This window comes from Sinocyclocheilus anshuiensis, unplaced genomic scaffold (assembly GCF_001515605.1).
Source record: "Sinocyclocheilus anshuiensis isolate Anshui unplaced genomic scaffold, SAMN03320099.WGS_v1.1 scaffold1662, whole genome shotgun sequence".
In the NCBI taxonomy this organism is placed as follows: Eukaryota; Metazoa; Chordata; class Actinopteri; order Cypriniformes; family Cyprinidae; genus Sinocyclocheilus; species Sinocyclocheilus anshuiensis.
In genome coordinates, this window is record NW_015545835.1 from 945,170 (window position 1) to 962,027 (window position 16,858).

At 44.9% G+C, this 16,858-nt stretch overlaps 1 protein-coding gene across 1 annotated transcript in view; it reads left to right on the forward strand.

Annotated features, from left to right (window-relative positions):
- Window positions 1–16,858, forward strand: part of LOC107698424 (ERC protein 2) — a 94,720-nt gene that overhangs the window by 36,645 nt on the left and 41,217 nt on the right. The window contains exons 7-8 of the mRNA XM_016499426.1: window positions 4,143–4,237; window positions 5,234–5,235. Of these exons, the coding sequence (XP_016354912.1) occupies window positions 4,143–4,237; window positions 5,234–5,235 (97 nt within the window). The remainder of the gene's footprint in view (window positions 1–4,142; window positions 4,238–5,233; window positions 5,236–16,858) is intronic.

Below are 16,858 nucleotides of genomic sequence, written 5' to 3' on the forward strand. Positions count from 1 at the left end.
AGGTCCTGCCCTCCGGGCTGTCCCTGTTGCCCCGTGTCTTCACAAAAGTTGTGGAGGCAGCCCTTGTTCCCCTAAGAGAGCAGGGCGTTCGCATTCTCAGCTACCTCAATGACTGGCTCATACTAGCTCAGTCTCAGGATCAGTTGTGCGAACACAGGGACTTGGTGCTCTCACACCTCAGCCGGTTGGGCCTTCAGGTCAACTGAGAAAAGAGAAAACTCTCCTCGACGCAGAGGATCTTTTTTCTCGGTATGGAGTTGGATTCGGTCGAACAGACAGCACACCTCACGCAGGGACGTGCTCAGTCGGTGTTGAACTGCCTGAATATGTTCAAGAGCAGGACGGCGGTCCCACTGAAATAGTTTCAGAGGCTCCTGTGGCATATGACAGCTGCAGCAGCAGTCACGCCGCTGGGGCTGCTTCATATGAGACCGCTTCAACACTGGCTCTATGGCAGAGTCCCGAGGTGGGCGTGGCAACGCGGCATTCACCGGGTCCAAGTCACACCGGCCTGCCGCCAAACCTTCACCCCGTGGTCAGACCTTGCGTTTCTCCGGGCAGGAGTGCCCCTAGAGCAGGTCTCCAGGCATGCTGTGGTTTACACGGATGCCTCCACCACCGGCTGGGGGGCCACGTACAACGGGCACGCAGTATCGGGGGTTTGGATGTGCCCCCAACTGCACTGGCACATCAACTGCCTAGAGTTGTTAGCAGTACGCCTTGCCTCAGAGGACGCTTACGAGGTAAGCACGTGCTGGTCCGCACGGACAACACTGCGATCGTTGTGTACATCAACTGACAAGGTGGTCTACGCTCCCGTTGCAACTCGCCCACTACCTCCTCCTCTGGAGTCAGAAGCATCCGAGGTCGCTTCGTGCCATTCACATTCCGGGCTTGCACAACCGGGCAGCCGATGAGCTGTCACGAGCTGTGCACCCCGGGGAATGGAGACTCCATCCCCAGATGGTCCAGCTGATATGGAGACATTTCGGAGCCGCTCAGGTAGACCTGTTTGCGTCTCCAGAGACTTCTCACTGCCAGTTGTTTTACTCCCTGATCGAAGGAACACTCGGCACGGACGCACTGGCACACAGCTGGCCGCGGGGCCTTCGCAAGTATGCGTTTCCCCCAATGAGCCTTCTCGCACAGACTCTGTGCATGATCAGGGAGGACGAAGAGCAGGTCCTGCTTGTGGCGCCCTACTGGCCCACTCGGACCTGGATCCCGGAACTAATGCTCCTTGTGACAGCCCCTCTCTGGCAGATTCTTCTGAGGAAGTATCTACTGACTCTGGACGGGACGTGGAGGTTCTAGGTGGCCTACCCCAAGAGGTTAGACACAATTACTTCGGCAAGAGCACTGTCTACAAGACACGCTTATGCCTTGAAGTGAAACCTGTTCGTCAAGTGGTGTTCTTCACACCGAGAGGACCCCCGAAGATGCCTGATTAGAGTCGTGCTGTCCTTTTTGCAGCAAGGGTTGGAGCGAAGGCTGTCTCCCTCCACCCTCAAAGTCTATGTGACTGACTCTGGACGGGACGTGGAGGTTCTAGGTGGCCTACCCCAAGAGGTTAGACACAATTACTTCGGCAAGAGCACTGTCTACAAGACACGCTTATGCCTTGAAGTGAAACCTGTTCGTCAAGTGGTGTTCTTCACACCGAGAGGACCCCCGAAGATGCCTGATTAGAGTCGTGCTGTCCTTTTTGCAGCAAGGGTTGGAGCGAAGGCTGTCTTCCTCCACCCTTAAAGTCTATGTGGCTGTAATTGCTGCATACCACGACCTCATGGAACAGAAGTCGGTAGGAAGGCATGACTTGGTCGTCAGGCTCCTTAGGGGGGCAAGAAGGTTAAATCCTTCCGGCCCCCCTCTATACCCTCTTGGGACCTGACTCTTGTGCTCAAAGCACTACAGCAGGGCCCATTTGAGCCTTTGCAGTCAGTCGAGCTAAAGTTTCTTTCAATTAAAACTCTGCTCCTGACTGCATTGGCCACAGGTAATCCTGAGGCCCCGGCCCGAGTACGTGCCCAAGGTTCCTACTACCCCCTTCAGGGATCAGGTAGTGAACTTGCAAACGCTGCCCCCGGAGGAGGCAGACCCTGCCCTAGCTTTGCTTTGTCCCATCCGAGACTTGAGATGGTACGTAGACCGGACACAAAGCTTCAGGACCTCAGATCAGCTCTTTGTCTGTTATGGAGGCCGGCAGAAGGGGAATGCCGTCTCTAAGCAGAGGATGGCCCTGAATCTGTGAGAACCGGTAGAGGGCTGGCTTCCATATGTAGAGACCTAAGTGGATCCCATATGTGTAAAGTCCACGGTATAGCCTCAGAGCCCGTGTTTCCCCGGCAGACTTCTGCCATTTCCAAGAGGGTTATAATCACCTCTAATATTCCACATGCACCTAAACGCTTGTCCATATTTGTAAGTACTTCCGAAATCTCCTTCGGGAAGGATGGGGCTTTTTCCCAGTGTTATCCAGTCTCACTGAGTGGGTAGTGCTATGACAACAGTGACTGGCCTTCTTGTTGCGAGCCCTGGCCTATACCAAAAAGGGGCGCAGGAGGCTCGTCCAAGACACTGGAAGGGGCAGCATCCATGGTAGGGATCCCAATTCGTCGGTCGCCTTCTTGTTGCGAGCCCCGGCCTACGCTGAAAAGGGGGTGCAGGAGGCTCGCATAGGACACTGGAAGTTTCACTGGAAGACACTGGAATCCATGGTGTTTTTTGTAGGGATCCCAATTCATCAGTCATTACCAACATGACGTCGAGAGTGACCAACTCAAAGGGAACGTCTCTGTTACGTATGTATCCCTCATTCCCTGAAGGAGGGAATGGAGACGTCACGTCCCGTCGCGACAGCTGCTGTACCAACGCTGAGCGGCCGGGTCACCGGCTCGGGTCCTCAGCGAAAACCTGAGTATGCGTTGCACCTGCTGCCTAGTTATACTCACTCTGCGATCAGTGGCGGCTGGATGCAATCATCGCATGCCAATGTGCATTGGCTCGTTTAGTTTACACTCGAAGGGGATTGGTCTCCCTAAGCGAGATCCCAATTCGTCGGTCATTACCGTTTCTTCAGGGAACGAGGGTTACATATGCAACCGAGACATTTCTAGTGATCCTAAAGACTTTTATTAGTTCAGGTGTGTTTAATTAGGGATGGAGCTATTTTGATGGAATTTTGATGAAAGGTGTCCCTCCAGGAGCAGGATTATTCACCCCTTCTGCAAGACAGTTGGTAGCTGGCAGGGATATTTCTTTTTTAAAAAGTCATTTCAAAAAGCAAAAGTGTGCCCTGTCATTTGTCAGGTAATTTCCCCCACTATTTAAATAAATCAGAGCTGCAATCTGACATATAAATCAAACTAGAGGATTTGTTGACTTTAGCTCAGAGTCGCACTCCGTCCACTGAATATATCACAGAAAACACACTTGCACTCTACAAGACACATGCCTGACCACCTGTGGTTCTTGCAAAACTCTTAAGACACAATGTTCAATTCTTATATAAATATGCTTAAAAGTTTTAGGTAAACTATGAGCATGTATGAGGTTAAGAGACTGGGACCATTTCAGTTTTATTTCCAGTAATAGTCATTCATTCATTTATTCATTCATAAATAAATACATGAATAAACTTTCTGATGCAACATTTAAACATTATTTTAAAGTTAACTTGACAAAGCCCAGATTATCTACTGACTCTATAGCTGCTGCAATGCCTACTCGAAAGACTGACTGTTTAGATTGAGACACATTGAGGGGCTGTTTACATGAGACAGTTTTCAACTAATAACAGAAAGCTTTTAATGTGTTTTGGTATTTACATGACAAAAGCATTTTGGGGACCTGAAAACGATTCGTCTCCATGTAAATTACAAAAACACAATTTTTTGTGTGTGCTTGGACTATAGGCATAATACAGCATCCATGTGAATGATCCATAGTACATCATTGTAGTGTAAATGTAGCTTTAATTTAGACAATTTCAGATTTCAAACTACCACAATCTTGGAGGAATGGAGCATCATTCTCAGCTGCTGCCATCTTTGTTCTTAACCAAAAGTGAATAAAAAAGTAACAAAACAAAACAATATTTTCTGTATACAAATGACTAACCACTACTTTCTCTTCTGCAACAGACAGAAGAGGCAGAAATGTATAAGAATGAAAATAAGGAACTGAAAAGCCAACTTGCCTCCCTACAAGAGCGTCTCTCAGAGAAAGAGGTATGTGAGTAGAAATGTCAGAGGACAGGTAAACCATCTCTGGTTCTAAAACTTCACACCAGGCTCATTTGCTGCTTTCTAAATGTCAATGTTAGAATGTGTGTGTCTGACACATCCAGACACTCACAAACATGTTGTTCAGGTCATATTTGTAATAGTGTTGGTGTTGGCCATTTCCTGTGACACAGACACCATCAGGGGCAAACTGGGATGCACCACTTTTACTCAGAATTTCAGTCCAAAGACCTGCATTGTTATCACTAAGCAACTGCTGAACAGTTTAACCTGGGATTAGAAAACACACCATGGAGTCACAATTACATATGACATGAACATTGTATATTTACATTTCTGCTGATTATTTTCCATCCATGAGATGTAATCAAAATACAAAATAAAGATAGATATTCTCTTACACTTTTCTATTTATCACTAACTCGGGTAAATCGCACAGTGGCTCGAGTTTTAATGTTTTGTCGTAGAGAGAGAGAGATGAGGTGAGGATCTAACCACAGCCTGTTTATTACAAATGAAGAAATTCAGCAGGTAACACAATCCAATGGAAACTGTAAATGGAACAGCTCAGTCAAACATGTGTATTTAAATAATACTTTCTGTGGGTGTAATTTATTCTTAGGGACTGCTCAGTATCACAGTCCCTTGGTGTGCTTAATATTACCTCCAGTAATTCTTAGCTTTGCTTCAGTAATACTCAATTCCAATAGTCTTTGAATGACAGTAATAAAAAAAGTCTTACAGTTTTTTATTTAAGTTTACATTTTACATTTATCTATTTGGCAGACACTTTTACCAAAGCAACGTACAAAAGAGGAACAAAGTAATTTGTCAGAGTCAACAACATTTGTAATACACAATGCTAGATTTATTAGACAACAAGATTAGAAACCAAGCTAGATAAGAGGAGAAATGCCGAGAATAATTTTTTTTGTGTGTGTAAGTGCATTATTTTAAGAGTGTGGAGTGGTTAAGTGCTTACAGAAGAGCTGTGTCTTCAGCTGCTTTTTGAAGGATGTGATGCTTTTATCAGTTCAGGTGGAGGCAGCTCATTCCACCAATGAGGAACAGAGAAGGCAAAGGTTTCGGAGAGTGATTTATTTTTCCTTGTTGTGAAGGAACAGTTTTAGTCAATGAAATCTTAGTCACATTTTCATGCTGTATAATGGTTAATCTGATAAAAAATATTTTTGCTCAAAATTATAATCGTAATGATCGTTGTCATTTGAGAAATTGATTTTTGCATTTCAGGTGCACAATTCACTGCACTTTCACCAATAAGCACAAATCAATAGAATGTCGACTCATACAAATGGTTTATTTTGCCTCATCTAGTGTAATGATTTATTATAGGCTATTTAATGTGTAAATTAATATGCATAATTAATAATTACACTTATGCACTCTCCCTGTCTACATTATGAAAACTGGTAAAACAAACAAAACATATTATAACAGTGAAATTCCTAATAGTAATTTTAATCATTCAAAATTGCAATATTTCTCTGTTAAAACAACAGTGGTTGAGTAAGTACATTTATTCAACAACCACAATCGCAAACAATATAGTCGAGATCTCATGACAGAACACGGACTGGCTGAATGACACTTTCATTTAAGCCGAACATCTCACATGGAGATTGCTAAACGCCAGGTTACTTGCTTGTCCATATTTTCAGATCCTCGTCGGGGCTTCTTCGCAATCAAGAGCAAGCACGTGCTCGTGGTTGCCAGATTGAAAAAATTAAGATAAACACTGGGTAGAAAGTTTATAATTTTAACAGAGAAGCTCTGATTTGTGGATTTCAACTCTTGGTATCTGGTAACCGCACACATGAAAGCTCACATAGTAGAGGCGTGCACAGCAGCCACAATAATATTTTAAGTTTTATTTTTTTGAAGTACATTTTAGTCTCATCTTTTATCGTCAATGATATTGCATGTTGATATAGTCATAGTTATCGTTTATTGACCTTATTGTCATCTCGTCATCGTCTTATTTTAGTCATGGGAAAAAAGATTGTCAACAAACATTTTTCATCATAGTTTTCATTAACTAAAATAACACTAGTAGGGAGGAGCTGTTGCAGTGGTGGTTCTGAAAGCCAGCATTAAAAACTTACATTTGATGGAGTGAGATCTGGAGGGTGTGACATGGGTTCTCTTTGGCTGATAGAAGACTAGACATGCTACTGTTTTCTGGTAGCTTAGTTGCACTTGTTGGAAGGCCCATTACAGTAGTCCAGTCTTGAAATTACAAGCGCTTGGACGAGTAACTGTGCTGCTTATTCTGACAGAATTCTGATTTTCCTAATGTTGTACAGTGCAAACCTGCATGACTAGGCTGTTGTTGAGGTGTGGATGGAAAAGCTCAGTTGGTCATTAAACACTATATCCAGGTTCCTTGCTGCACAATGATGTTGTGGTCAACTGATGGGTTTGCAGGGATTACAAAGAGCTCAGCCTTTGCAAATTTGAGCTGCAGATGAACTTTCATCCAAGCAGAGATGTCTGAAAGGCTGGCAGAGATACAGGCTGAGCCAGTGGGATCATCAGGTTGAAATGAAAGACAGAGCTGCGCATCATCTGCATAGCAGTGGTAAGAGAAGCCATGTGCCTTTATGATCATGCCAAGTGAGGTTGTGTAAATGGAGAAAAGAAGAGGAGTGAGTACTGAACCTTGAGGAACTCCAGTGATTAGCTGATGTGACTCAGACAACCCACCTCTCCATGAAACCCAGAAAGATCTGCCTGTAAGGTTAGACTGGAGCCCAAGTCAGAGAAAGTGGGCAGAAGGATCTGGTGGTTCACAGTGTTGAAGGCTGTACTCAGATCAAGCAGAAAACAAAAAAAAACAGATGATTTGGAGTTTGCTCTTGCCAGCCGAAGAGTTTCAGCAATGGTCAGACTGGTTTTTGTCAAGTAAGTTGATTTGTGGCAGAAAAGCAGAGAGCTGATTAAATACAATTATTTTTAAATAGAAAAGGCAGAAGATAGACTGGTCTGTAGTTTTCAACTGCAGAGGGATTGAGTGTTGATTTCTTGAACAGTGGAATTACCCAAGCCTGCTTAAATGTGGTGGGAAATTTGCCAGTAGTGAGGGATGTGTTGATGATGTAAGTGAGAGCGGGTAGCAATGTTGGTGAGATGTCTTGAGAGAATGGAGGTTACGGTGAAAGGAGACCAGAAGGTCAGTGGCAGGCATGAAGGCAGAGTGAGAAAGAAGTGGTCAGAGAGGTGTAATGAGGTGTTGGGCTCGTTACTCCAAAAATGTAAGTTATTACTCGTTACTAGTTACTACTTTACTTATTACTATCTGGCAACAGTAAGTAGTTAGACTAGTAGTTACATTACACTTCCTTTACACCCCACAGAAGTTGTAATTGTGTTTCTTCCCCATAACATTTTTCTAAAATGTTACTAACAATATATTCCTGCCTCATCATGATTGATAGTGACTTTTAAGTAAAAGTGTTGTATTAATTGTCGTGTAGATTGAAGCTAATTGTAGTTATAATTTCTCTGTTACCCAAATATGATTATATTTCTTGAAGTATTTTATCAAAATAAATAACATAAATTCATAAGATTTTTAATTATAGTAATATAACTAATATCGGGATCAGAGGGGTGTGGGTGGGCAAGCCATGTAATGTCAGAGTAAAGTAATGCCACAACTTACACATCTGTGTTCAGATCAGCTTTTCTCCTGACAAAATCAGTGTAATGGAAATATTTCCATCCCCTGAATGTAAGCTTTTCCATATTCCAAGCTTTTCTGATGCACTGGTGACTTCATGTGTCTGTGCGAGTCGTGAAAATTATGAAAATAAATCTAGAAATGATTGGATTGTTGGATTTCAACTCAGTAGGAGTTGAGGCATCAAAAGTAACTAGCTGTTTTATGGATGGTAACTGTAATATTATTACTGAAATCATAATAGTAATTAGTTACACTACTAGTTACTGCAGAAAATAATATTATTACAGTAACTAGTTACTGCCCAACACTGGTAATGGAGTAACAAAATGGTTTTCAGTGGTACAGTTACATGTGAGAATAAGGTCTAGCTCTTAGCCAACTTTGTATGTCACACAGGTGTGCTGTCTTGTGAGGTAAAATAATGCCAGAAGAGTTAGGAAGTCAGTCACTTGAGGTTTTTCTAGGTGGATGTTGAAGTCACCAAGGACTATCAATGGGATAGGCAGGTAGTGCAGTTCAAACTCCTTGCTAGCAACAGCTGCTAATCCAGATCAACAAACACAGCAAGCACACTACAGCTACTGCTCACTCTGACAGACAAAATGCTTCTCCTGTACTAACTGAGATTAGGCCACTTTATATACCTCAAGTGCTCAGCACCTTAAGTGCTGAGTCCACCTACATTATTAACAGTTCAAGGCATGCAAGCAAGTGTCAACTGAAACTTCAACTGGATAGCTCTTAAACTAGCAACAATTAACATATGTTTGTCACGTAGTGTTGCAGGCCTTTAATCAAAAACGCACAGGTAAACAGGACAGAAGGATGAATACAACACTCTCAAAACAGGAAAAGGAAGAACTTAAGTACTGAATGAAACAAGGTAAATTAACATGGACTTCAAGGTTTGATGAAACCTTTCCAAAGCACCTTGGGACTCAGGATGGGAAGCACTAGATGTAACATGCTTAATTTTCAGTTGAGACAGCACCTGCTTAAAAAGTCGAGACATAAAATTAGGTAGAAAAGAACATAATCAGGGCTTTTACTACAGCCTTTGCTTTCAGCAAGCGTAGCGGTATTGCCACTGAATAACGTGTAGCCGTGTAGCCGTGCACATAAGCGTGATCAGATACACATGTCCAGACTTCGTTTGCAGTAATGGTCCAACACAGTCCAAAATTACTCATGCGAAAGGCTCATCCATGACAGGAATAGATTTAAGGGGATCTGGAGGAATAGTCTGATTAGGCTTTCCCACAACCTGACACACGTGACACGAGTGTCAATACTGGGCTACGTCTGATATAATACCAGGTCAGAAGAAACAACGCAAGATCCGATCATACGTTTTGGTTATGCCCAAATGCCCAGCAACATTATCATGTGCCACACTCAGAACTTGTTTGCGTAAACACTTAGGCATTACCAGTTGGAAAACAACATCCCAACCTAAACCGTCAGACCTCTTCGGGGTCCATATTCTCTTTAATACTTTGTTGTCCCAAAAATAACTAAATATAAACGGTCTCCTCTGAAGTTAACGCCACATTTCTTCAGCGCAACAGAGAAGGGTCTTTTTTCTGTTTGGCAGAAATCAGAACTTAATCAATGGACAGCGGCAGATCACCTGACTCCAGTTCAGCACCACTAGCCATGGACAGCGTCTCCAAACCTTGCGACACAGGTGTCACAGTACTATCCCCATGCTTGTTCTCAGTTACCAAAAATGTGTCAGAAATATCAACCAAATCACTAAATTTACACGCGTGAGCCCGCGTAACCATGCACGCACAGAAAACTTACGGAAATTCAGACGCTAACTCGCTAAAAGTAACAGGGTCACACATAGGGTTTCGATAACTTCCGGAAGTGGAAGCAGATCATTCCTTGATATACAAATGGATCATACCCTGCATCAAATTTTTGAATCTGATTTACTGTGAATGAAACCAATGAATGAAACCAACACTTTTAGTTGATTTCCTCTGATTTTTCTTTCTCAATGATGGACATGTCACAATCAAGTGGCCAATTTTGTGACAATAAAAGCACTCACAAGATTTTGCCTGCTTAGGTACTTTTAAAGTTGTATTATTTTTTTCAAAAGGCACGGAATGATGCGGTTCACGGCGTGCAACAAACGCATTTTTATGAGTCAAAGTGAACTCGTCTGCATACACAGCAGCCTCAGCAAGAGTCAACATTTTCTTCTCATTCAAATAAACAACAATTTTGTCTTGTAAGAAATTTTTTAAATCTTCAATCAAAATTAATTCACGAAGTTGCTCAAAATCGGCGATGCTGCTGGAGTGGCACCATGGACCTAGTTGAAACATGGACCAAAGAGGGGCCCTTAATCAGCCACTCTAGCACGTTCATTGAGCAGAACAAGGGAAAGGAAGCGGCAAGCCTGGTGCTTGTGAATGTTGCCATAACTCGCTGATGAAAGGGGCAAGCCGCCGCTCAGTGAGTGATAAAAACGGTGACTATCATGGCATATGCAGTGTACATGGCCATAAGACAGCTCGCCGAAATCAAGCGGGAAGTCCCGGTTCATTAATAGAGTGCAGAAATATAATTTAGGCGGACTGACCTGCCTTTATGGTGATTGAAAAAATGAAGCGGTGAGTTCCGGTTCATTAATACAAGATTAGGGTTGTTAAACTATACCTAAAGCATTGGGACGACTCAACATAATGGTTCCAATCCACTGCAACAGGAGTCAACTTAGGTGGGTTAGGCAGTGGCAGTGCTGGCGCCTCCCTATTATGACCAATGCAGCCTAGCGGATCTAGTTGAAACACCTCACCCAAGAACAGGGGGCGGGGCCTACCAGCCACTTCAGCCTTGTATTGTAAGTGAAGCAGCATAACGATTGGTTTGTATAGCAGCAACAGCAAACTGAATGGGCTACATACCTTGAGCTTAGCTCTCCTGTACAGACAGAACTCGAGAGGCCAGGTAAGAAACATCTAGATTGTTAAATCTGGCAAAAGTGTTTGATGAAGCCCATCCTGCTGCAGAGAAAATGTCTTCAATGGATATTACATTTGCCCATGCCCATGATGAAGCGATCCACCTTGTAGAGTGAGCCCGAAGACCTATAGGGCACTCCACATTCTGTGAACTGTAAGCCAGAGCTATTGCATCCACAATCCAATGGGATAGCCTATGCTTTAAGACAGGCAGCACTTTATTGAGGCCACCTAAACAGATGAAGAGCTGCTCAACTCGGGACGAATGCTGACAGAGTTATAACCTGGGCTCTGAATGGTGTTGAGAGCACTTTAGAGACATAACTCTCCCTAGGTTTGTAGGGATTTAATGATTCACTCAACTCACGATTCAATTCGATTCACGATACTGATTTCACGATTCGATTTTCTCACAATTTTTTTTAAACAAAATTAGATTTAAGACAAATTATAAATTAAAAGGTGTCTTTTTATTATTGCTTGGACAAAATGCTGCACATTTCTTTGTGAAACAGAAATATGTCAAATAGCAAAACTAAATTGAAATTTTAAAACAAACCCCCAAATCTAATCAAATAAATAAGACAAAAAACCTCTTCATATAAACAAAGGCTTTGCCTGTGCTCTTTTCATTCAAAATTAGAAGCAACCACTGCATTTGAATAACAATCCAAAGATGCTGAATACATGCATTTTAAAAATATATATAAATTAGATTGTATAATTTGAAATTCTAAAACAAAAACAGAATGCTCTGACTTTAGTTTTGTGAAACTATACTACATAAAACATCTGCACGAAACAAACAGCAGAAGCTCTGAATGAGACGCAGATTCACTCTCTGAGAGCAGGTGGCGCTTATGGAACAGCAGCGATACAGCGTTTCCTTGGTTACCGCTGTAAACAAAGCAGTGCAGTGCTTATGAACTGCTTTAATATGAATTATACAGAGACAAGATGAAAAGAAAATATCATCTAAACTTTTCTAAAGACAGTCAGTTCCCCTCAGAGATACATTCATATAAACTCCCACCCCCAAATGTATCATGATTCGTTTAACATCTCAACTGATTTGAATCGTCACATATTTGTATCGATTTTCAACCGGCTCGCGGTGAATTGTTACATCCCTATAGGTTTGAGAACAACATTGCAGTCACTGGAGCCAAAATCCATGCATGAGTCACCGAAACGAGTGCTAGCAAAAGTGCTGTCTTATAAGAGAGCATTTTTAATGAAATCGACTGCAGTGGCTCGAACGGTGGATACGACTGTTACGGGGCAAACAAGACGTGAGACGTACGGATCCATTTGCAAGCTTTATTAAGGGCGTGGTCAAAACAGGCGAGGGTCAGGCAATGGCAAACAGGTATATAGAAGACAAAACAAGAGCAGATCAGTAAACAAGCGAGGGTCAGTCGACGGCGAACGTAATCCAACAGGGGCGAGACTAGAGGGATAATCCAGGTACAAGGCAAAGATCAGAGCATGAGAAAACAGATAAGGCAAGACTAAGATAAGGCTAAGAAAACTAAGCAGGCTCCGTAAGGTAGCTATCAGCTATAGCAGTGATACACGCTAAACAATACTCGGCAGTTTGAAAAGGATCTGAGTGGGTGTAATATAGTGAGTGTGAGATTGATTACAGCTGTATGCAATCAGTGCAATGGATGATGGGATATGTAGTCCGGGATGACATGCAACAGTTTGTGTAGTGTGAGAGTCAATGTAACGGAAGAGTCACCTCTGGTGGCGGAGAGAGGGAGGCATGACCGGATTCGTGACAGAGCCCCCCCAAGGAGCGGCTTCCAGACGCACGATCCAGGAGGGCGGTGGAGCGGAGGCGGAACAGGGGGAGGGACGGAGAGCCAGGTCCACATGGAAGTGAAGAGGCCAGGGCGGAGCCGGCAGTACAGGTGGAGCTGAGGACCACCACAGCAGAGCAGACGGGACCGAAGAACCCCACGGCGGAGCAGAAGACCACCAGAGCAAAACAGAAGATCTCCACAGCGGAGCAGATGACCACCAGAGCTGGACAGAAGACCACCAGACCAGAGCAGACGGAGTAGAAGACCACCAGACCAGAGCAGACAGAGCAGAAGACCACCACGGCGGAGCAGACTGAGCAGAAGACCCCCACGGCAAGCCAAACTGATCAGGAGACCATGGCAGAGACTGTAACGTAGAGAGAGCGGAGACAGACAACACAGACAGAATATTCACGGCCCCAAGGACCGAGGCAGGAAATATAACGAGTCCCTCAACTGTTTCCCTGATGACAACTGAGTTCATGACATACAGGGCTAGGAGTTCAAAGGAGGATCTTTGGGCTGTGACAAGGCTACTAGAGCCTATAGGGAGCTCAGGTAAGGTCTCTGGACCAGAGTGATCAGGAGCCCATGGCAGGAACTGGAGTCTAGGGAAAACTGAAACACAGGAGACAGACAGTGCATTTTACGGTCTCAAGGGCTGGAACAGGACATGCAGATAGTTATTTAACAGTCTCCTTGAGCTTGATAGACAGGACGGGAACTGGATTGGCAGTGACAGGGTTAGCAGGGCAGACATGGTGTGCGTTCTTAGTTTCTGGGCTCATGACAGGCAGAGTTAAGAGTACAGAGGTGGGTTCTGGGGCTGTGACAGACCGTTCAAGATTGGGTGCATTGACAAAGACTGGTTGGGTTGACAGTACATAAACAGGCTCACTGACTGAAACTGGATGGGCAGACAGTTCAAAAACAGGCTCACTGACTGAAGCTAGACAGGAAGACAGTTCACAAACAGACTCATGGGTAGATATGGGATAGACTGACAGTTCAAAAGTGGGTGTGTTAACTGACACTGGACTGGTAGACATATCAGTGACTGAAACTGGACAAACAGATGGTGCATCAGACATATTATTTGAAATTAGTGGACAGACATACCATTCAGAAAAAAATTCATTAGCAGCCCTTAGTCGAACTTACAGTTCACAATCAGTCTCCATGTCTGATTCAGAACAGGACGAGAGTTCAGAGATGGCCTCATCGGCTGATCCAGAGCAGGACAAAAGTTCAAAAGCAGCCTCTATAGCCATTACAGGACAGGCAGAGAGTTCACAGACGGCCTCCATAGCCATGATAGGACAGGCAGAGAGTTCACAGACGGCCTCCATAGCCGTGACAGGACAGGACGAGAGTTCATAAGTGGATACCACTGACACTTCTGGAGGTTCTGCAGAGAATGCCGCCACCTCTGGAGGTTCTACAGTAGGACCATCAGGATACAGGAAGAGTTCAATAATGGTTCCTTTGACTGTGACAAGACAGGCTGAAGGTGCGTTGCTGGGCGGCACCATTGTGCAAGGAGCTGAAGCGAACGCCTCTGCCTCAGAAGGTTCTGCAGCATGTGCTGCCACCTTTGGTGAAGCTGCGGCAGGCGCCATCGCCTCGGAGAACACAGCAGTGAGCACCACTACCCCAAGAGGTTCTGCAGCATCAGCCGCCACCTCTGGAAACATCACAGTGGACGTCGCCACCTCGGGCAGGTCTGTGGTGGGGTACGCAGCCCAAACGAAACATAAAGTGATCCCCATCATGGGAAGCGCTTCAGACAGGGGAATTAGTTCAGGAACAGAAGGGTTAGAGTAAGTGGGTTTGGGAATACCAGCTGTGCGTGCAGACACCAGCGGTGCATCCCTCACACTAGTCTGGATGATCAGTTGAGACATTTCTGGACTTATGAGGAGCAGCTGTGACTTGACTTGACTTGACTTACGAAGATCAACTATAACTTGACTTGACTCATGACGATCAACCGTGACTTGACTTGGCTCACGAAGATCAACTATAACTTGACTTGACTCATGTCAGCTGTGACTTGACATGGCTCATGAAGATTAGCTGTGACTTGACAAGACTCACGAAGATTAACTGTGACTTGACTTTATTCATGACAATAAACTGTGACTTGACTTGCCTCATGAAGATCAGCTGTGATATAACGGGACGTTGTTGTGGCCTGCCATTACAGGAATGAGTGCGGTGTCGCGTTCCTCCATGACACCCACCGTGAACGCTGAACCAACAGTCCACAAAACATGATCCAAAAAACTACTTAGTGACAAACGAGGACCCTCATGAATCACTCTTGATTTTAAAGGCTGGTTAAGGCCATCACAGAAAAAGTCAATTAACATACAGTCCGGTAATTCTGAGCCATTAGCCAAAGCCAAATATTCCTCAATGTAACCCTCAAGTGATCGTGTGCCCTGCTTGAGAGCTAGTATTAGAATCGCTGTGTTCATACCTGGCCAATGTCCTTCGGTAAAGCTGCTGGATCCTTGAATGGCCGAGTATTCTGTTACGGGGCAAACAAGACGTGAGACGGTTGGATCCATTTGCAAGCTTTATTAAGGGTGTGGTCAAAACAGGCGAGGGTCAGGCAATGGCAAATAGGTATATAGAAGACAAAACAAGAGCAGTCCAGTAAACAAGCGAGGGTCAGTCGACGGCGAACGTAATCCAACAGGGGCGAGACTAGAGGGATAATCCAGGTATAAGGCAAAGATCAGAACACGAGAAAACAGATAAGGCAAGACTAAGATAAGGCTAGGAAAACTAAGCAGGCTCCGTAAGGTAGCTATCAGCTATAGCAGTGATACACGCTAAACAATACTTGGCAGTTTGAAAAGAATCTGAGTGGGTGTAATATAGTGAGTGTGAGATTGGTTACAGCTGTGTGCAATCAGTGCAATGGATGATGGGATATGTAGTCCGGGATGACATGCAACAGTTTGTGTAGTGTGAGAGTCAATGTAACGGAAGAGTGACCTCTGGTGGCGATTGAACGGAAGTCCATGGACCGGATTCGTGACAACGACAATGCTTTTAGTTCCAAAGCTAGTTCCCAAGTGGGGATAGTGGGTGGGTGAGAAGGGTTCATCTGCCTCGCTCCCCATAGAAATTTGACCACTAGATCATGGAATGCTGATATTGCGAGGACATATACCTTGAGCGTAGAAGGCGCGCAGCCAGCAGCTAAGCGCTCTTTCAAGAATGATAGAATAACTGCAATCAGGCAATTTGCAGGGTTTTCTATACTTGAATTGCAGGCAGGGTACGAGGGAAACAGGCAAAGAACTGGGACGGGCAGATTTCGATGCTGGCTTGTCTCCGACACTGGGCTGCGAGCTGAGGAAGTTCTCTTCCTTCCCGGGCAGTCATTAGCGCGACTGAGTTTTCGGGGCCGGGATTCCTGATGGGCGAGGACCCTGCCATTTAGGGAAGAGGTAAAGAGTAGGTTGTGGCTCCTCGAAGGCTCTGGCTCCGTCCGTGACCTAGAGGTGGGGGCTGGCTGCGATCTAGATGATGAGTACTGGGCTGAGGATGAGCGTAAGTGAGAAGGACTCCACTGAGCTGCCGAAGAGGCGGGGGGGTTGGAGGGGTTAAGGAGGACTGCCTCCGCATCCTTCTTATCAGTCAGTGTCAGCCAGAGGTAGCGGTTCAACACAACGAGACTCCCAATCGTGTGGCCAATGGATTAGGCTGTGGACTTTGCAGCTCGCAGGGCGAGATTAGTTGGCCTGGAAAACTTGCAGTACAGCCATCATGTGGAGGGCTGCTTGGGTGGCTGCCTTGTAGGCCTTCCCAGCTATGTTGGCAGTAGTGTGGCATGCTTTGTTGGGGTGTACGACAGAGGATTTGACCTTCAACGATTCTGGGCAGAGATGGGCAGCCACTACTTCCTCACATGAGGGAAGATTTGAATATCCCTGTGCGTCTGCACCATCGGCTGTATTGAGGAGCGCTGGTCCAGAGATGTGGGCACATGCCCAATACGGGGCATGCCACATCTTAGATACCTCTGTGTGAACTTCAGGAAAAAAGGGGGCTGCCCTTTGGAAGCCCGCATTGCGACGGCGGCCAGGCTGGAGTTACCACTCTTCCAGT